General features: G+C 40.8%; 2 protein-coding genes across 8 annotated transcripts in view; one reads left to right on the forward strand and one right to left on the reverse strand.

The window, feature by feature from the left end:
- The first annotated feature begins 517 nt into the window (after window positions 1–517).
- Window positions 518–19,154, forward strand: mnta (MAX network transcriptional repressor a). 2 transcript variants are annotated; one of them, XM_046388952.1, is made up of 6 exons: window positions 522–1,583; window positions 7,410–7,998; window positions 8,285–8,326; window positions 8,587–8,698; window positions 15,780–15,972; window positions 16,186–19,154. In XM_046388952.1, exons 1-6 carry the CDS (start codon window positions 1,511–1,513, stop codon window positions 17,010–17,012), a joined length of 1,836 nt encoding a protein of 611 aa, XP_046244908.1. In that variant the 5' UTR covers window positions 522–1,510; the 3' UTR covers window positions 17,013–19,154. The 2 variants fall into 2 exon arrangements, with proteins under 2 accessions (XP_046244909.1, XP_046244908.1); XM_046388953.1 differs by lacking the exon at window positions 8,285–8,326 and having other exon boundaries at window positions 518–1,583.
- Window positions 19,155–20,338: 1,184 nt separating this feature from the next.
- The window catches only part of sept4b (septin 4b), a 44,364-nt gene continuing 39,279 nt past the window's right edge, over window positions 20,339–25,423 (reverse strand). For all 6 annotated transcript variants that reach the window (XM_046388955.1, XM_046388956.1, XM_046388957.1 and 3 more), the window contains 5 exons: window positions 25,322–25,423; window positions 24,585–24,681; window positions 24,308–24,470; window positions 23,447–23,546; window positions 20,339–21,974 (listed from right to left, as the gene is read on the reverse strand). In XM_046388955.1, the coding sequence (XP_046244911.1) occupies window positions 21,906–21,974; window positions 23,447–23,546; window positions 24,308–24,470; window positions 24,585–24,681; window positions 25,322–25,423 (531 nt within the window). In that variant the 3' untranslated portion in view covers window positions 20,339–21,905. The remainder of the gene's footprint in view (window positions 21,975–23,446; window positions 23,547–24,307; window positions 24,471–24,584; window positions 24,682–25,321) is intronic.

Below are 25,423 nucleotides of genomic sequence, written 5' to 3' on the forward strand. Positions count from 1 at the left end.
GATTTACTGGCTTCAGTGTGGGAATATGTTTTTTGTTTTTTGTTTTTTCTTTCTAGCTGTTTCATAGAATTTTGACCAATTTAAAAATGTCACCTTGAGCTCTGGGAAATTGTGTGTGGGTTTGTCACACTTTCAAATAAACCTACTTGTTAAGTTACAGCCTTCATTTGATGCCTTACATGCAGTAGTGAAAGAAGTACTCAGACCTTTTACTTAACAGAAACAAAAGTAAATGAGAAAGTGTAGAAATACTGTTATAGGTAAAAGCCCCAAAAAGTAAAGTAAATAATAGAAGTATCAAAAGTAGAAAATAATCATTATGAAGAATGGCCCATTTCAGAATAATGTAAACTCTGTCACTAGATTCTAATTATTGGTGCATTCATGTTGCTACTGTAGTACTTATTTACTGTCCACTATTGTGTATGAATGTGTTATCTGGATGGTAAAGTGTGCAGGTCAGCAGACTGATTTGACTTACATGCTGTCACACTGCCGCCCCTCCCACAGCTCAGACTGCGTTAATGTGGTTTCATTTCGAGCCTGGCTGGCCGGCTATTGTTATCAAGACTAGCTCCGATTTATCAGCAGACAACCCATCTCCGCAGCTTAGACAAATGGCTAAAGATCAATACATCGCGTGTTTCCATGTGTGCAAACGTCTTACTGTGTTGTTCTTCACGCCGACTGGTAGCTGAGCAACACACCAGTAAGATGTACATTTACTGCAGTCACTTACACCAAGCACTGAGAGACGAGCATTAGATTTTAACAGGAGGGAGCATATTCAGCTAAAAATAGCCTTTGGAGCTAACGTTAGTGTAGCTTTTCCAGAGTGAAATTTCAGCATCGAGCCACGAGTAGGCATTAGCTTTTAACAAACAGGCTATGACACAAGATGGACAATTAACGGGAAAATCTGCGCTATCTAAAGAGCATCATTATACACCCTAAAGGTTACTCAGCGTCTCTGCTGTGCCATTAAATGGTAGGTGAAAGAAGACTGTTTACTTGTTTAGCTAACGTGGTTGCTAAGCGACAGGTTACAGCGTCAACAAAAGCTAAAATGGAAAGGGCTATCCCAATCCGGAAACTGACTTAAACGGAACCAAACTTAAAACAAAAAGCACAGGCGAAATTAAAATAAAAGCCAATGACACACGCAAGCTATAACAACTCTGTTTATAACATAGTTGTTAATCCCATCCAGGCCATACTCCGTGTTTTGTAGCTTTCTCTTTGATGTGCATGGGAGGGAATGTGTCCCGTCGGTGGGCGGTTACAAAACGGTGCGTGATTCACAAACCTTATTTGTTGCCACTACTTTGAGCGCCATCTTGTTTGTAACTCTCCTACGTAAGTGGTAGAGTTCTACAGAGGGGGTATCCGATTACCCTTTTTTCCAGCTTTAGACTGGGAACCTCTCACTGACTGTAGTACTCGGGCGCATATTGCATTTGCTTTATCGCCTCTCTTTTAAATAAGACACAGTCTTTCCAACTGGACAGAAATGAGCATCGAAACGCTTCTGGAAGCAGCCAAGTTTTTGGAATTGCAAGCCCAGCAACAACAGAAAGCACGTGGTAAGTTGGTATTTTATTAGAAATGTAGTTTGTTTTTTCCAACACTGGGAAACTGAGATTTTAAATGCTGCGTACTCATCAGTTAAGTGAAATGTGTTCCTGATAGATTTATTTATTAAAGACAAACTGTTTTATCGGTGTCTTCTCAGCGCCATTCAATAACCACAGAATGAAAATTGCTGGTAATTTAAAATATGACTAGCTCTAGACAGATATGCTTTATAGGATGTGCGTGACATTTTAGTTTTACTTTCATATTCGTTCTGTTGTAAAGACGCGATATGGACTTAAGTGACTCCTGCTGTTCTTCATGTAACAGTTTGCCTGAGTCTCAACCCTAACGTTAATTCGTTGCTGTCAACAATAGCTAATAAACATACAAGTGCTGCTGCAGTATCAGGGGTTACTGCATTGAAACCTGCTGCATCGACTGGGTTGTTACCCTGTCGAGCCTGCACAGTGCTATCACTGTAAAGTTCACAGATCCTCTTCCTTTCTGCTTTTTTTTTTTGGTCAGTGTATTTGTGATTGGCTGCACGAATTGCTGCGAAAATTAATGATAAAATAAAAAAAATAATAATGGGGAGAGAAAGGGCGGTGGCGCAGGGAATGCCAAGCTCGTTTTACATAATGACCTGACACCGTCCGCCGGGGATCAAGTAACTCTGGCTTTCAGACCTCCCCTACACGCATCTGTGCTGCTCAGTCATCTCTACTGCTTGCGTGTTGTAGTATCAAAACACCATGTACTTCCATGTTTCACGCCGTCTGCCTGTTTGTCTCGTCTGTTAGAAAAAAAAAAAAAACACCTCGGCCCCTCAGACGCTCGTGGAGAGCTTTGAACGTCTGTCGATGATGTGTACCAACCAGCCACGCCTACATATGTTAACAGCAGGGGGCGGTTGTCCCGCCCCTTTCACCACGTGCGTGCCGGGCAACCCCTCCCAAAGATTGTTTATGAAGAAGATGAGTCACTGCGGTATGCAGTCTGGCATAAAACCTCCGGCTTGACAAAAAGGGTTTGCGAAATACCGACCTGCGTTTCACCACCAGCACAAAGGGACCGTGTAGCTCCACGGCTCAAACAAAGACACGTGTGTCCTAATTTCATACGTACTGTAGTATGTGCTGCAGTAGTAGTATCTGTAACTACATGTTGACACGGCAGTGCCAGTGAAGTTTCACAGGGAAACTGAATGTTTCCAAAGACTTAATACCTTTTTGTTTTTCTACAAATTCTCTGTGATTTTTTTTCATGCTCTCCTCTTCAATATTGTACCATTGAACGTTCACTGACGTGTAACTGCTATTCTCATAATTACACACAAAAATGAGCACCTTACAAAAACGATTCTGTGACATCTACTGGCAGAAATAGAATCTATTATTCGTGAATATGTTTTATTGGTGTCTGATCACCAAAATAGGAATTGTTGTTGTTTTGTTACCCGAGAATAATCATTTATATTTACAAAGCAAGTGGGTCCTCTTCTAGATAGGAGTCCTGAGTCGGTTGGTTAATTCACTCTGCTCCTAAAAAATAACCAAGATTCATAAATCCCTCTCTTCATTAACCCGAAGCTGTTCAATTCTTGGATACATTTGCTGCCAACAACCCATATAAATACAAAAGTACAAACTGCGCCTTTCATAATCTCTTCATATTCAACCCCATTTGTTCTGAGTAGTTGTTAGCAAGAAATTGTGCGAAAACAGCACCCAGCAGATCCAGATCCACAGGACTTGTGACTGTAACCAGGATTTTAGCGGCTCTCCATTACAGTAGGTAGCAACCACTGTTAGTCCATGTAATTTATGCTATTTGTTGCAGCAGTTTCTTGCTAACAATTATTTGGAACAGATGGAGTAGGTTTTAATGACAATGAATGAGACAATTTGAAATTTGAATATACATGGGTTGTCAGCAGTAATGTTACATTACATTTATTTAATACCCTATTAACTTAATTTATCCCCAAGACATGACCAACATAGCAATCTAACATGTAGCTAATATCTTTTGGTGTTATGTTGGAAGCAAACATTGTGTAGTACTCTGCTCCAATCTTTAGTTGGAAGTGACACTGTTTGTTATGTGCTTTATAGCCATATTGCCTGCACCGTTAATTGTGCAGACTGAAACTTGCATGACTGAAGAGGACTTTGGAGTTGGGTTTCACTGGTAGGTTCTTGGTGAAACTGACTCAAATGATTTAAAGGAGTCAAGTAACTCAACTCGGTATATTGAGTGATCTGGAAGGACTCAAGTTGGTACGCAGAACATAACTGTTCTCTTCCACCAAATCTGCCGTGCTGCATGTTATTACAGTAACCTGGAAAGGACAAACCAAACCACTAGCTCTGTACAGAGCCTTTTACATTTTCAGTGGCCACTATAGGATTACATGCTTGAAAAGGGAGGATGAGAAGAGGGGTTGGGTTCAGTTGGCTGCAGCCTACAACCTCGCCACTAGATGCAACTACATTGTAAACACTGGATGAAAGCTGGGAAGTGTTAAATCAGTAGAATGCATTATCCTTCAAACGACACATGCAGAGTTTCCACATCCAAGTACCTTAAGTACCTTACACACATGGACATGTTGCTCTCTGCCAGTTGGCCTACTTAGGCATTAATAAGATTTCTAGAACTTGTTTTTGGCTAAAAGTTTAATAAAAACCACCACATGTTTAGTACAGGCAAGCACATGATTACAGTGTTCCTGGGTATAGCTTGGAGGTGAAATTACCTAGACCACAAAGATCCATTTGTAGCAACAGGTGTCGCTCGAACAACAGATTCATTTTCAGACTTCATGAACTACTTTTATAAAAGGCTTAAAATTGGTTCAACACAGAATTTAGTTAACTGCTCTCATCCCACACAAGTGTTAGACATGTTGCAGTAAACATGTTCACCTTGCGAGTTATACTTTCTTTCCAGTGGTGGCTTGTGTGATAAATGCTAAATACTGAAACATACAAATAGATAAACCCAACCCAGCTTTTTTTTTTTGTTTGTTTGTTTTTAACAGATTCTGATTTTTGTAGTTTTCCACCCTTTAGACTGTGCGTTACTTAGAAAAGATCAGAGTGAGAGCTCTTGTGTCTTTCCTCTCCCAGCTCCTCCCGCCATGCTGCATTGGGAGAGCAGGGCCCTTCCTCCTCCTCCTGCCTCCTCCCTCCTGCCTCCTCCCTCCTGCCTCCCTGCTACTGTAGAGCAGGTCACTGTGTGGAGAAAAGTAGGCCAGTGTTTCCAGTGTGCTACAGTTATATAATATCTATAGAAAACCTTCTTGTTTTTTTAAGTGTTCCTTAGGTTTTTGTCTCAGAAAAGACTCCTCAGTCTAGTGTGTGTTGGCACAGTAAATTATCAGCCTGTCATAACAGGACAGAGCTCTTTTGAAAGCTGGTTAACGTAGTCCAGAACATCTTGTTCTTTTAGATTTTTTTACTTTGAAAACACACAGTATTTCAGTGTGAAGTAATAGATATGTAGCAAAACTTAATAAACTGTTCTCCAGAGCTGAAAATGTCTCCTTCCTCTTTCACATGATTTTTTTAACAAGGGTAGCACGTTCAGAAAGTTGCATCCCTGTTCCTACAAACACTTATGGAGGAACAAAAAAGTTTAACCAAATGCATATGTATCTGCTTCGCATTTTATCTAATTTGCTGCTTTATTCTGTAACAGTTGAGCAAGCTTCAGTGAAAAGGTGTGTGTGTGTGTGTGTCTGTAAAACTGTGTGTGTAAAAGCAGGGCCATAATGTTCCTGAACTTTGAACTCCTGACTCCTGGACAACTACACTTTTGGGAAGTTGTAATCTGTGTGTCTCATTTAGTAGGATTTAACACTGAAAAGTTCATTTTTACAAAAGGGTCACCCTAGTCTTTGTGCTATTCCCAACATTCAACCTGCTTTAAATCTCAGTTACTGATTACAGAGGCAAACATCTGTCGTACTGTTGTATGCTCAGTTTATTAGTTACGCACAGCAGTCACACAGTCTAATTTAACAGTCCTGCTGTTAATCTCCTGTTCATGAAGGTTATAATGTTCAGTTTATTTAGAGGGAAGTTGAATCAATTTTCTGATTATGGAGTTGCAGGTAGTAATGTACCTGATAAACCGACAGCTAAGTGTTACCCTATGAGTCTGCATAGACATGAGACATGTTGCCCATAAAATGAAAATCTAGTGTCATTCCCTGTCACTTATCTTATTGAACGCCAAGTCTTGCTTTTTTCTGTTGCCTATAATCCTTAGCATTGATATTATTGCATTTTGACTGGCTTGTAATGATCTTCCTTAGATGTAATTAGTGTCTACTCAGCCACTGGTTCTGTAGTTCTGCAGTCAAGGTGTGAAGTGCAGCAGTCACCCTGGTCCACTTCATAATGTTAATGACAACTACTTGTATCTGACACCTAACACTGGACATCACAGCAGCCATAGCAGTTAGACAGCCCTTTTGTCCAGCATATGGAGGGGGGTGTTCTGAATATGATTTGATAACACCAGGACAAGACTTATGAAGCTCCAGCTGGTTCTAACTGCTTGTCTTTTATCGCCAAAATGCTGCAGTATTGCACATATTGTGTCTCATTGTTTGTCACATTTATAGGTACATTCTTAGCTGCTGGATTTACAAATCTTTAACTCTCTGGAGTCCAGGGACGCGCCGGCGCATCTTTATCGCATGACCAATTTAACAAAACTTTTATATAGCTTAGATTGCAAATACAAATTGTAAATTTCAAAAAAATTATGTACAAATTTAGCAAACAACAAGCTATTTATTTATTTCCAAAACAATCAGGTGTCACAATAAAATGCACAACAAGTTATTTATAAAACTTAAAACTTATTTATATTATTTATTTACATTATTTCTAAAACTCGCACCAAACACGCAGCAAACGTGACGAAAATGTCCAGGAAAAAGCATTGCGTATATCGTTTATCGTAACTTGTGTTTTACTTGACATATTACAAAATTTAAAAAACTTGTATATAGTTTGAAAGTCCCCACTTTTGACACATATTAAAACAGAGAGCAGCTATGTCCTCTTAAATGAGTCATGCAATAAATGCCCGCCGGCATGTCCCTGGATTCCAGGGGGTTAACACTGCACCAGATGCAGTTTTTTCCTAAACATGTTTTTCTTTTATTCTTTACAACATACAACATGTTGTGTCTTTTGCACAGCTAACTTCGCTTTCACATACATTTAACATCGTATACGTTGGTGGTAAGGGTTCCCCTGTGTTACATTACAGCAGCTTCCAACTTCCTCTCAGAGTGTGTTTGGCTGGATTTTGATTAGGTGAAAATACACAGACTTTTAAATGTGTTCCAAAGAAGCACAGAAGAAGAGAAGTGGTTTTTGCTCCTACTAACTGGGACTTTAAGTTCTCCCCATTAGGGCTGTTATGATACCAGGTTTTCATACACAATTATGATAACTAAAATAATTCACAATAACTGTTATAGCAATATCAGTAGAAAATTTGGGGGGAAAACCGTCAGTCTTAATCTGTGTTTATTGTGTGTTTTGTCTGCTCTGAGCCACTGACATGTTAGGACGGTTTTGTGTAACAAAGACTTTTCTCTGCAGAGATACCTTTTGCTCAAACATTTTATTCTGTTACCCTTTTAATTATAATCACTATAATTAATGCAGCAAGTAACAGGCTTTGATATTGACTACCAAGGACTTATCTTATTATTGTTGGTTTATATTCAGTATGCGCCAGCCCAGATTTATTTCTTCCCACATACTCTCCAAAATAGGTTTTATTAACCTGCTTTGTTTCTTCTACAGAGGATGAGCTAAAAGAAAAGCAACATCTGGAGCAGTTGGCAGAGCAAAGGCGCTCTGGTGTGAACTACAACTCAACAATTCACATCACCAATGTTCCTAAAGCAGAGGAGCCTCGCACTGAGTGCCGCCCGGCACCTGTGCCACCCTCTCTGCCTCCCCCCTCCATGCCCATTACTGTCATCCCCATTCCTGTGGTCACCCCCAACCCTACAGGCTCACCCACACTGCCCGTTGCCACACTCTCCCCTCCAGCAGCTCCACCACCTGCCCCTACTCTGCCACGCTCACCACAACCCAAACCCGACCATCCGAGCTCTGTGCTGACCGCCAGCCATAAGCAGCTGATACAGAACCACCATCATCACTCACAACTCATCGCCCAAACTAACAACACTAAACTGCAACAGCACACACAGCAGCAGATGGTTCAGCGCTATCCCGGATCCATCGTCTCAACCCCCCAGCAACATGCCTTACTGCCACAGTCTGGCCCTGTGCTCCAGCAGGCTCCTCTGCAGAACGGGTCCATCAGCCGGGGGAGCCCCCCTGATGATGGCCGCCACATAGACAACAAGAAGAGGCCAGGAGGGTACGTCTAAACTTGATGATCTTCTTCATAGTATAACTGAAATGGGACTGCAGCTAAATCGACCTGAGAACTTTTGTCAGTCAATACATAAGTCTGTGAGACAAGATTTAGCATTTGTGAAGATGTAACACAGCTAAAGTTCTGCTTCAAATTGGGCATGCACAACAGAATATCCTCACTAGCAGCAAAACAAGGAAAAACCTTTGTTCACTTATTTTGATTATTCTTGTTACATTGCCCTTTTGGACACCAAATTCTTACTTTGCTCTCGTTTGTGCTCTTTCAGGGCAGGCACAAGAGAGGTGCATAACAAGCTTGAGAAAAACAGGTGGGTTCAACCTGTCTACCACAGGGCCTCCTTAAAAAGATAGAGATCTGAGGTTATTTGTATTGTTTTCCTGAATCTGTCTGAAGCCTTTGTTTATTTGTCAATGTTTAATTTTAATGTTAAGCTTAATCTTTTTTTTTTTTTTTTTTTAAAGTCAAGAACACAAACTGAAAATTTTGTTGCATGATCGACAATATCAAAGAAGTGGCTCTGCTTTTTCTGCTGTCTCAAATCCCCTCTCTGTGTCTTGGGTCTGTCAGACGGGCACACCTGAAGGAGTGTTTTGAGACGCTAAAGAAGAACATCCCCAACATAGACGAGAAGAAGACATCCAATCTGAGTGTGTTAAGAAGTGCACTGAGATACATTCAGGTAAGCCGCTGGTTTCAGGTTTCTAAATGTGTGAACTTTGTGAGTCATGTAAAATGTAGTTGGGTATCTGGAGCAGACTACCAGGCCATAATAATAATAGTAATATGAACAGTTCTGACTTTTGTCACATGGAAGAGAGGTGGGGCCAGAGTCTGGACAACTTGGTCCTCCTTTAATAATGTTTTATTGTGACTTAATGCTGGTATAAATAAAAGTCAAGTCTAGTGATACAAAGTGGTACAAGACCTATAGCTACAAAACTATACCATACTGTGTCCTACTTTAATCACTCCTCATTGCCACTCCTGTTTAGTTTACTGTATCCATGGTTAAACAAAATGTTCTAGCAACTACTAATTATTAGCCTAGAAACTTCAGCCTGTGCACTGTATACGTCAGAGGTTTGTGAATCTGGTTACGACTTGTTTGTACAGGTTTATTGACTCTTATGATTCTACTGAACAATGGAGGCTCCGTTCTTTTGAGGCCACATTGTAATATGAGCCTAGGAGTGTAGGGTACAAGAGGAGGAGTGCACGCTTCTTTTGTCCTTTTATATAATTGTCATCACATCTGTCTGATTAGCATTTTTGGTTCTGAAGATGAAGGGATATTGGTGCCTTGAGTGTATTTCTTTTCCACAAATCCATGACCATTACAGTGTTGTCCTGCTTTTCTCAGGAAGGTAGGTTGTTGTTGCAGGAAAAAAGTATAGTGACTTTTCAGGGCTAAAATTGATGTGAAAGGACACAAAATACAAGATAAGTGGATGTCAGGTTGACTTATCATTGTCTGTCCCCGATAAAAACATTTACTACCAATAGTCAGACATAAGAAGCCTGAGACCTATTGAAAACCTCTGGGAGAACATTTTCAGCCTCCTGCCACAAAATATGACCGACCCTACCCATCACTCATATTCATTTTACTTTTTTCTTGCATTCCTGCATTTTGTACGTCTGTGTTTAGTTCTTTCCTGCTCTGAACACCTCATTACTTGTAACATTTTTAAATGACTCTGTGTTTGGTGTTAGGAATGTGTGCCATGTCCACAGGTGACTCACCATGTGTTCGAGACAGGCACTCTGCCAGTACTCTGGTTGTAAACAGCTGGTGCAAAGGTCCACCACTGGCCTAGTTTAACTCTTTCAGGCTGTGACTGTGCTGTTCAGTGCGTCATAGTGTTTACTGTGGGCCACTTCTCCCCTATAGATAGATACTGTCGGGTGGCAGTTTTACATCTGATAGTTCACCCACAGAACCAAGTTGGCATCAGGTGTTGAAATTGCTGTTGTAATTATTGTAATTACATGATGCAGGTGCACAATGCGCCCGGCGTTCTAGTAGGAAAGGTTTTACTGTATTTAAATGTGTTTAGTTATGACCAGTCTTTGTTGTTAGGCCTACATAATACTTGGTTATTATTATTATTTGGTTATACTAAACAGTAATTTGGTTTGTACATTGATAGCTGTGCAAGCTTTTAAGGCTTCTGTGAAAGAACCAACCCAGTAGTTGTTCATATCGATTATTATTAAATATGGTGCAGGTTTACTTGTGTAAATTTTGCACACTCGGTTTGACACTCGGAATAGCAGGAGTTTAGTTATTCCTCTGTGCGCATGGATACTGAGGGAAAGTAGGGCAGCGTGGGTGCAGAGCTCGTCACCCAATCCTCCCCCTTCAACCTCCTCCCCTGTGTGATTTAAGCAACACGGCGTTCAGTGTGTTGCGTTCGGCTGGCAGACTGACCTGCCTTTCTTTTACTCCAATCAACAGCTGAGCTAGACAAGAGATATATAAAAAGCAAACTGACTGAGAAAAAAATCACTGCTGTTCTTGCTTGCTCTCACAACCTCATCATGTTGCCTGTTTTTTTTCAAGGTGGCTTTTTTCATAGGATTGTTCGGTGTTATTTTGTTTGGAGGGGTGGATTAAAAGAAGGGGAATCAAGGTGACAGAAAGCCACAAATAAATAAATAAATATAAACACGTGTACGTACTGTCATTTTGACATGGGTGGTACGCGTGTGTTCTGCCTGCATACGTCTCTCTCCCTGCAAGCTGCCTCCCTCCCTGCCTCTGTCCTTGTCCTCTTCTGGGCTGGCACCAGAGAAGCAACCCGCACACAAAAACACTGAGCTCAGGAGAGTTTCAAATAAGAGGCTTTAGTCTCAACATCGCATTTCATTTGATTTATCTAGCATGTTATCTCACGTGTTAATGTGAAAAGCAGGGCACTTATAGAGGATACAGGATTTTTATCAGTTTTCCACAAAAAGTCACCGGTTTGGCCAAAGGCTACACAGTTCAAGTTCCATTTTCTCATTTCATTTGAAGTGCAAATGACTCAGCAAATATGGCCTGAAAACCTCCAAATGGAAATCGATTGTTTTTGTTTTTGTTTTTGTGTCAGTGTTTTTAAACTAGCTGTACATGGGTTCAGGTTTTTACAATAAGTATATTACATCTTGTTCCTGAAGGTTTTTCCCCTGAGCCTGTAGTGGCACTGCAAAAGCCTAGGCTGTAAAATAAGCCCTGATGCATTGGAGCTCCTCCTCCCTACTCCCTCCATCCTGCTTCCCTGAGCTTTTAAGGCCACATGAGCAGCAAGCACATGGCTAGCCTGAGCCGCGTGACGTCACCCCCCCGTGCTGGGCCCCCGCCCAGTGCTGCAACAGGCAGGACTCACTGTACCACCAGGCTTAGCTGCCAGCAGCAAGGAGGGAACATGGAGTGGTAAACACAAGGCTCGGTTTACTCCGCTTGCGCTTCATTTCCCCCTCAAAGCTGACTGAACTTGTTCCTCCCATTTGTGCCTGAATGCCAGTCTGAAATGTGCTGTGCCATCTGGTGGGCAAAATCTACAGTACATAGAAGAAAGGGGATTTGTGGTAATATTTTTAGCATTGTGAGTAAATGACATTTCAGTATGCGGATAACAGCATATTTCCTTAGTCTAAAAACAAATTTGTGCTGATTGCTTTCACATTTTCTTTTTTATTCAGCTTTGAACTTTAATAATAATCAGTCTTTATTTGGAAGGTCGGCATCACTGCTTTTCAATATTTCAGAGATTTTAAGGTCTCAGCTTAGTCTTTGTCAAAGTCTCAGTGACAGTTTCTTCTTTTATGGTTTTGAGTTGAGAGTATACTCACACACAGCAACTGTTACATTTGCTGTGGTACATGCAGTGTCTTTCTTGAGGAAAATGATGACAAGAAAAAGAAAGAAAAAAAATTTTGTTCAGCAGAGTTGTCTCTTGCTCAGAAAAAAAAACAAAAGAAAAAACAGTTACATGACAGTGTACCACACCCCACCTATATAAATGAATTGTGTGTACTGGAGCATGGCCTGGACTGTCGATCAGTCCTTGGCCATGATGAGATAATTAGGTCAGTTATGACCAGCCCAAGCTTGCACACAAGGAATGGTGTGCAAAAATAGGGATTTTCTTTCCCCACAAACAAGCCTTTTATTGTTGAAGTAAGGCACCACGTGAAGTTCTCTGTTCTAGCTTCCAGGCACGGTAAGACAAGGGTTTATGGTTACCGCACTGTCACAAGACCTCTTTGCAGTAGCGTGATCAGTCAGCCCGGCTGAGCAGCATGTCTGCAACGTGGCCTCCTGTGCTCCTGGCTCTTTAAGAAAACCCAGCCTTGTGCCGTCTGCTGCAAATGTGAGTCAGTGAGTACAGCTTGTATTGCTCTCTTGCAATCCCCCGCTATCTGCCGCCCTCCCTTTCCTGTTCTCCGTGGGGCCATGTGCTTGGCACTCTCATTGCTTGGGAAACCGCTTGAGCATTGTTTACCTTCCATACACACATGCACACGCACACACACATAAGATGCAGCCCATCCCTGTGCTGATCTAGATTTTCACACACAGACGGGGCTGAGGTGGGGTCTCGTCTGTCTAGAAGGAGGAGGAGGGTCAAAGACTCAGAGGGGGCAGCCACGGTCACAGAAACAAAAAGGTACTTGGCACCCTGTGCCTTAGCAACCTGGTGACATGATTAACAGGATGGTGAAGTCATGTGGGATCCATCTGCGACACTCTTATCAGGTTTACATAGTTAATCTCGGACTAGCTGTTTGTAAAGAGACGAGTGCAGCGTTTGCACTGACCACTATCGGCACTGCAGCAGGAAGAAGAGTTCAGTGTGTCTTGATGTTTGTGGAGCAATTTGTCTCTCCATGAGTCATAGTTTGTGGCATGCACAGTTGTGGCGCAACTCACATACAGCTGCCTGCCAATACGTGAGGGTAAAAGAGAGGCAGCCCAGTCCACGTGTCACATATTTTGTACACTCTTAAATGCCACTTCACTCGGTCCTACTGCAGGTTCTTTCAACACGGCTGCTTTGTGTGTCAGAAAAACTGATTCTGTGCACCTGGGTAATTGTTTCAACAAAATCCAGAGCATTAAAAGGCATATTTATACATTGAAACATTGCCAGGGAAAACCAAGTGGCACCTTAAGGTTGTGCATGGTCCTTTAGGTCACTGAAGAAACCTTGAGGAGGTTTTCAGCTGTTTCCATGACAACCAGAGATGGGGGCATTTCAGTACATCATGTGTTGAGACTGAGGATGCTGCTGACATTTTCAGACTGAAGTAGGATATCAACAGCTCTTTTGGATGTCAGAGTGGCTGTTAATAGGTGGTCACGAGTTACACATCTGTGTCCAGATGTTCATGAGTGCATGGTAAGGAGCACATTATTCATTAATCAGTGGAGTATAGTGATTTGTCCTGCTCTCCATGCTTTAAAATGCAATTAAAATGCAATAACTTCATTGTTTGGATAAGAAGATTTGTTGTGCTTCAATTGTCATGATTGTCCAGCACTCGACCACTATCACAGTGTCACAAGTAATAAGATAAAATGAGACGTATAGCAATGTTGTCTTGAACCAAGTGAAGACAAATCATAATTTGCTGTTGGTCCATCTTTGGAAACCAGTATTTAACTAGCGCCATAAATCAATTAGGCTATTGCATATATTGTTGGCTGATAAGTAACAAAAAATTGCAGTCGGGAAAGTACAAACAATGTTTGAGGTAATGTGGAAAATGTTTCAATTATACATAAATAATCCATCAGAGTATCAACACAAGGATTTTTCAGCTGTAAAATGTACTGCAATATGTGCATCAATGTTTATCTTTCTTCACACACACACACACACACACACACACACTTTAGACCAAAATATCTACAATATTGTCCCATGATTTAAAATAGTATTCTTCACCTTGATGACCAGATTAACAGATCATTTATGTGGATTTGATTGGGCTTGGTTGTCTTCTGGTCATGTCGTTCCTCTGTGAAACTGATATGAGAGCCAGACTTTGAGTGACCAAAACACACAAGTGGGATTCAACCCAAGCACAGACCACTTGGCCTGTGCATTTCTAATCTTGGATATGGACTAGAGACAGGTGATGAATTGCACAAGGCCTCCCTTTTGCCCCCTTTTGCTGTTACATGTACATTTATATTGTCCTGTAGAAGCATGCACAGACTGATTAAGTCTATATACAGAAACACAACCTTTAGTCTTACAAGCAGATGCACCCACACTCTCACACATGACTTGCACATTTACACACATACACAAATACACGGTGGCATGAGCACCAACAGGAAGTCCACCCTTTGGGGAAATGGCTTTATGATCCTGAGTCATCAGGTTGCTGGTAATAAATTTCACACTGTCATTTCCTTGAGCCTGTGCCACTGAGACTAGAGTCGTCATTGGATAGTCTGACCAAGCTGAACTTAACATGTGTTAAATTAAATGAAGGATTTGATGTCCGAACACTAATCCCTAACAGCATAACTCTATTATGTCTGTATGGTCTTAGCCAGGGAATAAGTTCTTAATATTGTTTAATATTTCTTTATGCATTTGTATTATTTTCACAGACTGTCTTGCCATTTGTTAGTAGTAGTTATCATACTGTTTTTTTTTGTTTTGTTTTTTTTAATTTTCCTCCTGTTGCTATGTACAGGGAAGTCCACTTAAGTTTGTTTGGTTTTGCCTTGTGTCAGCTGACGGGTTAATGGAAATTGGGTCACAGAGAGCCACTGCCTGGAAGCACCTCCTACTTTCCATACTTGTCTCCTCCACCTCCTCCTTTCCTCCTGCTTTTCTTTCTCCCTGCACACAGACTACGGTCGCAGGTTTATTTTTAAATCATTATCTGTTGACCCATTCCTTATTAATCAGCAGTAAAGACAGCATAGGCATTAATTCTTATTCAAGTTTACTGCAGTGGTGTACTTTGTTTTTTTGTATTTTTTCTTCAGGTTAGACATTCTGTAGGAATCCACTGCTTGTTGCTGGAGACTTAATTAACATGACTAATGCATGAGTTAAGGATACAGCCTCCCTGTTCTGTTGGTGGCTAAAACTTAATGTTGAATTAATGTTGAATTGACTACTTACTGTGTGAAGAAGAATAATGATGCTGCTAAGGCTTAGATCACAAATATGTTCTACTGTTAACAAAATAAATAGTTTTTTTTTTCGTTCAAACAGACAACACAAATTAGCTCTGTGAATCGTGTGTCCAGTGTTCCACTTTGAGGAAAGAAATCAGAAACCAAAATGGAGAAATCTCTGTTGGTATTTACGTAGATAGGACTTTATTTTGATACATGCCATCAAATTATGCAGAAAGCAGTAGCAAGCGGACGGCCACACTGAATCAAACAGCAGCCTGCAACACAAGACTTTAAACAACAACCACATTAGCTTACGTCTCCTTCTTATGCCTCTAATCTTTTGTCAAACTCCATTTGAGGTTAACATGAATCAATACACCAAAGTCTTACTACAAAACCACCCTCTATGGGTTCAGACATTAGTTTGGAGTTTAATCAACACAAAAAGCAAAGCTTCACAAAGACAAAGTTAATCATGGGGTTGTTGTAGTGCACTATTGCATTACATTGTACACGAAAACATAGCAACACTTGCTACCTAATAACGGTACCGAGATGTTCATTTACTGGAGTCATTCAGTACAGAGATTTAAGAGTTTGTCCATTTTCTGCTGTCTTCTTTCAGACGCTGAAGCGGAAAGAGAAGGAGTACGAGCATGACATGGAGCGGCTGGCCAGAGAGAAGATAGCCACGCAGCAGCGATTAGCTGAGCTGAAGAATGAGCTGAGCCAGTGGATGGATGTCATTGAGATCGACCGCATTCTCCGACAGACAGTACAGCCAGAGGAGGACCAGGCCTCGACATCCACTGCCTCAGGTAGGCTGACAGTCAGGGGGGGATTACTAGAGGCCTGCAGGGCTGCCCCTGCATACATATTAGGAGTGTATGCAATCCTAAACAAATTTGTAACAGTTCTGACCTGTATATGTCCCATCAACTACATCAGCAAACCAGTTCTTTTAAAATCTAAGTTTAGTAAAATAAATGCTGCAGAATCACAGTTAATTATCTGATTTGCTGGCATTGCAGAAGGTGAAGACATTATGGAAGATGACCTCGATGACAAGAACACACCAAGAGCACAGACTGCCTTACCCACGGTGCCTCAAACCATGAAACCTGAGTTGCACAAGGCCGCAACACCCACACAGGCCCCAACCATGACACCCACCGCCACCACCACCTCCACTACCTCCTTCATCACCCAACACATCTCCATCCAGCACAAACCCCCTCTGCACCAGCCTCATCTGCAGCCACTGCCTGTGCCTCCTCCACAGCCAGTGTCCAAGCCTGCAGCCCCACTTACACTTACAGCCACAACTTCCAGCACTCCCACCACCCCTAGTCAGCCCCTGATCCCCGCCCAAACACAGATGGTGACCATGCCTAGCCTACACTCCACAGTTATTGCCCATGCTTCAGTGTCCCATCCCTCAGTCATCCAAGCAGTCAACCATGTCATCCAGGGAGGTGGTCCTAAACATATTGCCCATCTGGCTCCCTCCAGCACCACCAGCTCTGTACAGTTAGCTCCCAGCCACCAACCCATTGGCCACATAACTGTGCATCCAGTGGCTCACCTCAGCCAGCATCTACCTGCCCTCTATCCCCAACCAGTGGCTGCCACACAGCCAGCTGTTGTCGGTCACATCACCCACACCATAAACCACACCCACCCTCAAATGAACGGCACTGCACCGAGCCAACCGGCTGCCACCATTGTTGGCAAGCAGACAGCAGTGAGCACCCAAATGGTGGCCCACCACCCGCAGCTGGTGGGTCAGACAGTGCTCAACCCTGTGACAATGGTGACCATGCCCTCCTTCCCCATCAGCACTCTGAAGCTTGCCTGAACACTGCCGACAGGACCACTGGGATGGAAGACGGATACACCCCTTAATAGGGGAGAACTACAAGCCTCATACCAGGCCATGAACACAATCACAGTGAGGGCAGGAGAGCTGCATAACAACTCGCTGATCCACAGAGTTTCACCATCACTCATTAGTTTTGCAGCTGATGTAAAGCCGGGAACATTCCTAAGACAAAATGCAAACCTCTTTCAATACTAGTCTATCAAAGTGTCCTGAAATCTTGATCCTGAATTTAGGACGTACCAGGTTGCATGTGGCTAACAGTCTCCATGCTGAGTGTGTGTGGCAGGAAGCAGTGGGCAGATGTGCCATCTGGACCCTCACTTGTCACTTGTAGTCATTTTCACATGAGTTGTATGGCCGCATGTCAAGAAATGCTGCTCTGCCAGCCCAGTGACAGCACCTTGTTTCAGTGTATATGGCGGCTCTACTTGCAATCACAGCAACCGATGCAGATTAACCAATAGTAGATCGTAACCTCGAGAGGTTACACTCGGTTGTAGGATCAAAGTTCTGGACCTGCCATAACCACCAGCACATTAGGAATGTGATTTAGAGGAGCTCCTCCTCTCTAGCAGAGGCGCATGCTGCAGGGCTGGAGCAAAATCACGGACTGAAGTCAAGCTCCTGAAGTGGAGCTGCAGTCCTCAGTGATGGTGCATACAGCAATAGCTCCCCCTGATGGCTGATTGTGTTCAATGTAATACTACTATTCCTGTGACAATGAAAAAAGTGTAATGCTGGCGTCATTCAAACAACGGCCACTTAAAAAAGAAAAAAATTAAGTTTTGTCATTAAAGGACACTCAACTTGTTACTTATCTTTGGGATTTTCCTTCAAACATAACGTTGAGTGTACACTTATTATTTTATTTTATTTTAGGATCAATATGTAAGATGTTTTCGTCGCAGCTGCTATGTTTTAAAATATTTGCCAAATAGAATGACTTTGAACATCTACATGCCCCGGAAATGTAAACATCATCACAGACTAAATGTCTAAGATAAGAGATTTTGAATGTGAATACATATCAAGTCCATAAGATATAGCAAAGCGTGTTTATGTGGTATGGCAGAGCAAATGATAGTAAGATGTGTGTTGCAAGTAAGATGTTTGCATGCTGTGAATGCATTCTTGACTGTAAATTCACTATGTTTGAGAGTGAGGACCCATAGCATTGCTGTCTGTCCTCAACAAGTTGCAGTAGGGATGTAGGAATTTTTTTGTCTTTTGGCACTTGAATTGAAGCTGTGCCATTCACAATTATGGGCTTGGGATCCCTATAAAGTGATGTCAGCAGCAGACATAAAACCAATCAAAGTGTGTTTTTATATCCTTTTCCAAAGCTAGCACTGTGAACATTTCTATTCGTCTCAATGAGCGGCAAACCTGCAGATTAGCATAGCAGTTGCTAGAACAGCAACATGCTGTGTTCTCCTAATTTAATCCGAATGTACTGACCTGTGAAAGGATAGCGCGCTCATCAGAAGTTAAGCCCTTAAATGCGATTACCTTATTTATCACATGTATGTTATGTGTAACCTTTAAAACTGACTTTGTATTTTACTGTTGCTTGTTTCATCTGGAGAATAACTTCTTCTGTTCTGTGTAAATTTGATAATATAGTTTTTTTCTTTTCTTTTTTTTCTGGGACCATGTACAGTGCTGTATATCGGGGGTGATGACTACACAGACCTCTTCCTATGTTGATATCACATTCGGCCACTTTGAAAAGTATTCACCCTTTAATGTTGATGTAGTTTGTTTTGATGCAATATGATCACAACAGGGACATTTATATTTTGTTTTTCTCACTAACGTTAAGTGCAAAGCTAGAAAAAATAAATCACCTTCAGATTTTATGCAGAGGATCCTGAACAAATGCCTTTGGAAATCATATTGTAGCAAACAAATCTGTAAACATATACAGGGATTCAGATACTTGAAGCAACAACATACTTCTGTGTTTTCCCTATGGAGAAAGTTTTAGTTGTATATAGCCTGTAAATGTTGGGCTGCATTTAGATCTAACTGTATCATGTAAAAAAGCTTGAGAAAATATGTAAAATTAAAAATTTATATTAAAAGAAGATAATTAATAAATTGTATTATGTTTACAAATGCCTGAGGTTGCTTTTTTCTTGCTTTTGACCAAATTGTACATTTTTCTTTTGTAATTCAGCAATATGGTTTCAAATTATGGCATATTTGGCATCTGGGCTTTTTCAACTGATTATTTTTTCGATTAATCATCTGATCAAAAATTATGAAAAATGTTAGTTCCGCAGAGTACAAGGTGACATCTTTGAGTGTTTGTTTTCATCTGATCAACAGTTCAAAACCCAAAGATACTGAGTTTATAGTTAAATAAAACAAACAAAAACAATCAAAAATCATCACACTAGAGAATGGGACCGCAATTAAATGAGTAACAATAGTTAATCGACCGTCTGAAAACTGACTCTACTGTTATTTAATTAGACGTCTTGCATAATAAATCACATGTATGCTAATTTGCCAGATTAGTTTAAACTTCTACTTTTTTTCTACCTTTCCAGGTCACTTAAATCAATGACAGCATAGTAGCACCTCTGTGTAACAAAGTACATTTAAATAAAGTGAAAATGTTAATTATCCTCAAAAGAAGAACCAGTGAAGCGTTGTTGGCGTTACCTGTCTCATTGTGCCTAACAGGCTAACATTAGCTAACCGTCTAAAACACCTCTTATTAGCCTTATTTGTTGAATCTGGTATAAAAACAACAGGCCAGGGTTCATTTAAGATTAACAACAAACAAGTAAGAATTGACTCACAGTTTGTCGTGTCTTCATCTTATCGTCATCTGCTTGTTTGTTAGTGTTAAGATGGCGTTAGCTAAGAGTCTTCAACCGGCTAGTGACGTAGAGATTTGTTTTGGGGTGAATTTACAACATTGTATGGGCCGCACAAGCTAGTAAACTAGCAGGTAATTACAGCCATTGGTTAGTCACACCTGAGGGGGCGGGGCCTTTGAGAGGCCTTCAAGTCAGAACTCCGGCAACAAAAATTTTACTACCAACTGTGTAGCCTATTAACACTGTTTGCAATGGTGGGAAATCTAATTTAGGATTAACTAATTAAAGTGTATTATTGAATAAAATCAAGCATTTAATCTTGCTAACATTTTGACATAATGTAACATAAAGCAATACCCTGTGTGTAATGGAGAGAGTGAAATTATATTTAGATTTTATTATATTATAGAATTGTACACATAATGTCCTCCCCACCTGCATTTCATTTATAAAAATATTACTCCAAAAAGGTAGAATGACAAAAGACAAATTTAATATAAAACAAATTCAAAAGTAAAAGCAATAACTGACTCTGACAGAAGCTCAAGGAATGTAATTTTTTTTTTAACATAACAGGTCACACAGCATGGCACAGTCATTTAAATTTTGCACTTGGAACATAGAAACAATTAGCAAGAGAATAAAAATAACTTTGACCATTACTCTTGGCTTTGATAGGTTTTTCAAAACAAAATTCACACAAAAAGGAAAATCCAAAATTTTGGACAATTTAGTTTGTCATTGTTGGCTTTGGTTATAAGATAAACATTAAGGTAAGCACACATCCAACTTGTGGGTTCCCTTGAAATGAAGTTACAATTACAAACAACCCCATAACAAAATCCACCTATTTTCAATATATCTTCCCCAACAATTAAGTTGCTACATATTTTATTGCCAATCGCTATGATCACTTAATTGATCTGCTATCAGAGGAATCTTTGCATGCAAAAGTAAACACACTGCATGACCTTTGATGCAACCCTTCCCTTGGACATTTCATGCAACCCGAGGGTCTTGTCTCATTAAAGCTCTTATTATCTATTAACCAATAACAGGTGTCATCAGCTCCGATGAGATGAAACAACCTGGATACAAATCTTTCCCCAAATAATAACGAACCCCTCTGTTATGTAAAATGTCCATTTTAAATGTCGATATGGCAGTAAGCATTGCAGTGAGTTGAGACTGAACGCTGAGCAGAGCCACTAACATCCATGCTGTCAGGCAGCAGAGGTGGCAGTTACAGTATGATAAACATGCAGATGATGGCAAAACAAAATTTAAATGATTCCAAACCACCCTCACGTAATTATTAAACCGAAGAGGAACCTCAGTTGAAGGGAGATCTACATAAAACAATCATCAATACATAATATCAGGCAGTGTAGAAGGGTGTAGTTAAATAAAACGAGGAATTCATAAAAGATGAAAAACAGTAGAACAAATGTTTAATATAGTTGCAATATAGAAAATTAAATTATTACAGTATATATGCATGTTGACCTATAGAGATAGTAAAAATAAACACTTGCACCAGAAAAGAGTGCTTAAAAAATGAGCAGGTCACCACATGTAAACCTGATATCAGACCTTAGGTAAAAAATAAAAATAATAATAATTATGATAATAACAAAACAACCCTGTGATCATGTGGCCAAATAATGTTCAGATATTTCATTTAAGTTGACTATACAAACCCTCAAACTAAAGAGGATTTCTTTCAAACAAACAACAAAACTCTTTATTCTTCATCATTTCAAAGTTTTGACAGGACAGGAAACAGCAGAGTGGAGGGTCGAGTTTTTGCAGCAGTGATGTCATAACGTCAGAAAGGATAAAGGGAGTCGCTGAGCTGCAAATGTCAGAACATCTTACCACCTCCTCGCAGGTCCCTGATCCATGTGTAACGTGATGAGGTTGAGTGGTGGTCAGGTGAACACGTAGGGATGTCAGTGTTCAAGAGAAGAATAAAGGTTTCCTGGGTGATTTTTTTTTTTTTTTTTTTTTTAAATCCCAGTGTGACTGCTGTCCTGTGTTAATACGCGTCTTTCTGAGTGTGCATTTGATCCTGGATCCTCTGCAGCATCTCCTGCATTCGCCGCAACTGTGAGATGAGACAAACATTAGTTAGTACCCACAGTCCAGCTGATTGCTTACACATGACTGCACACACGACAAATCAATCACACTCGGAAGCTCGGCCTGTTCTTTCTCGATCACGTGACCTGTGCTGAACGACAACGAGGCAGCGCTGACTCCTCCACCTGCCTCTGCACCTTCACTACACAGTATGTAGTAAGACAAGCAAATCAGTTAGTTGGTTAACCAGTTAATCACGTTCTTCAGATTTAGGGAGATCAAGAGGGATTTGTTTTCCTCGTCAAACTCAAATATTTTCATTTTTCAATTTATCATTTGTTGGAAACCAGTGCAACTCCAGTGGTGTGTGCTGTCTGTGCTCTGACTCTGCTTTTTGTGGTACAGTCACGCGTCAAATACTGCACCCACCGACATTTAGTAAAGTGCCACAATTAGGATTCTTTTAAGTTGTGTTACGATTATTTGCATTACTGATAAATCTGCCGATTATTTTGTCAATCAGTTACTAATTTTATCTACTCAACATCAGGAAACTAATAATTTCCTGCAGTCACAGTGATGTCATCAAATGTCTTTAACACAAGGAAAAGCAGCAAATTCTCACATCTGAGAGGCCGGGCTGATAAGATAATTTTTGTCCAAACCTATTAATCAATTATGAAAATAGCTGCCAATTAATTTTTCTGTCGATCAGCTATTGATTAATCAATTAATCATTGCAGCTCTCATTTTAAACAATATTTCAATGTTGGTTGCACAAAAAATAAAAACAACTGAGGATAAACGATCTCTTTATTTGGTAAAATAAATAGTTTTAATGGGGAGAGGGAAGAGGCTTGAAGCATAACGGCTGTGATAATTCACCATCAACAGTTACCTTTACTGGGAAGTACTGACAGTAACTGGGTTCATACTGTGGCATATGTACGTGAAGAATTTAAATATTGGGAACTTAAAATTATTTTTTTATTCTAACAATATCAATAAGCGTAAGTGACTCTTTCCCAAAAATGGCATAACACTGAGCACAAAGTTCGATCTGTGGTTGTGGGGAGAGAAAAAAAAAAAAAAAAAAAAAAAAGAATGGACGAAAGCCAAAAAACCCGGAAATCTTCATGCAGGACGACCTCATGGAGTTACACTTCAGCTGACTCCTGCCACCAGGCTAACTTTATGATGACACCAGGAATATAAAGCAACATATTCAATACCTTCATTGATTCCAATACCACTGTTGCTACCTGAACATAACTCTAGCTCTATGAATATGCTCATGTACTTGTACCAAATAAAAGTAATCATGCAAAATGGAAGTAATCTGTGAGCTAAAGACACTCAGAGGGCTTCATCGGCCATCGGATCTGAGCGTGTCTCTGGGCTGGGCTGAGGGTCTGAGTGCTCTTGGTGGTCAGAATTATGCTCGTGGTCGTGATCATGTCGGTAGTGCGAGTCCGGCTCATGGTCGGCGTGCCGTACCTCCTCATCTTTCTCTCGGATGAGCTTTTCTGTCTCGTTGTCCGTCACTCCGGGCACTGCAGGGATGGGGAAGTCTGTGCCACTCTCCCTGGTTAGTTTACTGCAATGTTGTAGAGAAGGACATTTAATATTTAGCTTGACTGCAGTGAGCAATTTCAATGAATTAATTCTGATTCGTGTTATTTTTAATGCAAACTCCCAGTAACAGTCACATCTCCAGTCTTTAATGCGGGTTATATTATTTTGTATTACAAATGGTGATATGAAAGCGACAGGTGGACCTGGATGTGAGGGACATTTGGCTACTAAGGACCTGACCTGCAAAAGACACTAATGTTTATCTAGGGAGCAGATAAACTATGCCCTGTGTGTCTGTGCAGAGTAGGACAATAATGGTGCCCTGACAACACTGCCTCAGTGGAAACTACTTGAACACACACAAGGTAAAGTCTTCTTACCATCATCACAAGCTCAAAACCTATAATGTGCACAGCATGACACTAAATCTGCCATTGGAAGTGTGTAATTAGTTGCTGCCCCACTCTGTTTAACTAAGGGTGTTGACAGACTTCATTAACACTTTACAGCAGAAATACCAAATCAGGAAATTCATTCATTTACACTCATTTGCGTGTGCTTGTGAGGATAAATATAGGAAAAATCTGAACTCATTAAATACATAAAAAGATATCTTAATTCCAAGGGTAAAAATCCAAATACAGGGAAAAAAAAGAAAAAAAGTAATTATTTTTCTTCAAAAATATGTACACCTCTATATTTTCAATTTTTTTTATAACTCATGATAGTATGTATATAGTATATACATTGATATTTTTATCTCTTGCTTCAGTGTAAGCATACTTGCGGTTGCGTTCCTTCACCACCATGCGGGTCATGCTCTGGATGCAATGGGCTCTGTAGTTCTCGTAGTGAGTCTCCCGGGTCACGTCCTTCAGATCTTGCATATGTGTGCGAACGAGCATGTTTCTCAGCTTCACGAAATCACAATGCGCCGAGTTCTCCACTGCAAACCACAGTGAGAGGATCAGTATCACCAATGCGCGTGTACCCGTATGTCGATGCAAAACACATGAGAAGCAGCAAATGAAGAACTGGACGACGGAGACTACAGGCCTACCCTCTACGATGCCCCAGGGGTACAGACGGCCTCGCACCCTCTTCCCTTTGGCCTCCACCACTGTGTTGCTGCCAATTACTGCAAAGGGAATGCTTTCCTTGTTGTGAGAACAGAAAGGATCATATAATTAAAACAGTGTCTGTTAGGGGAGGGCAGACATGGGCTGTGTGTTAGGGATGGACCAGTGAGTGGTGCAGTGCAGATGTGTTTGTTGTTGTCCATCTGTGCCTTTTTAATGTCTTCATTGCTTTATTTCTCATTCCTGCTTATACTCATTTGAATCTGTACTCCATATTTTTCATTTCAAATCATAAGAAGCTTCCTCAATTTTTTTACCCTTCCCATTCAATATTTAAATCCCCCCCCATCTTTTATTCCCATTTATCATTTCTCTGCTGCAGCTGACACACTGCTCTTAGGAGGCTGCTCAAGGACAGTGGCAAAGAGAGATAAACTGGCACAGTGACTGTGTCCTCACTGCCAGATTAGGATGCCAGAAGAGCAAAGAACGGTTGACTCATCAGGGCTGTGCAGTCAGTAGTGAACTGGCTGCCAAGGTCTTCGGTTAGATTATTTTAATATTCATTTTAGCTCTGCTTCACTCTATTAGCTGAGTAATCCTCTGTGATGAGATTGCTGAAGACTTTTGCATCTAAAAACGTATCAGGATATACTTGCTGTTTGTGCTACGTCTGCACTTGAAAGATCCAATGACGCCTGGAAGTTGTGGCTCTCACCTTGAGCTCAGTGTCCTGCTGCTTAAACTCCTCATCTTCGTCAGAGTCGCAGTCTGGAAACTGGTATATCTTGATACCATACTGTTCAATCTCCTCCCGGAT

Source organism: Scatophagus argus, chromosome 5, assembly GCF_020382885.2.
Source record: "Scatophagus argus isolate fScaArg1 chromosome 5, fScaArg1.pri, whole genome shotgun sequence".
Classification (NCBI taxonomy): Eukaryota; Metazoa; Chordata; class Actinopteri; family Scatophagidae; genus Scatophagus; species Scatophagus argus.

Coding starts and splice junctions, on each gene's coding strand:
- mnta (XM_046388952.1), top strand. CDS start 1,511: ATGAGCATCGAAACGCTTCTGGAAGCAGCCAAGTTTTTGGAATTGCAA. Junction 1,584..7,409: donor GCAACAACAGAAAGCACGTG/GTAAGTTGGTAT, acceptor TTTCTTCTACAG/AGGATGAGCTAAAAGAAAAG. Junction 8,699..15,779: donor GTGCACTGAGATACATTCAG/GTAAGCCGCTGG, acceptor GTCTTCTTTCAG/ACGCTGAAGCGGAAAGAGAA.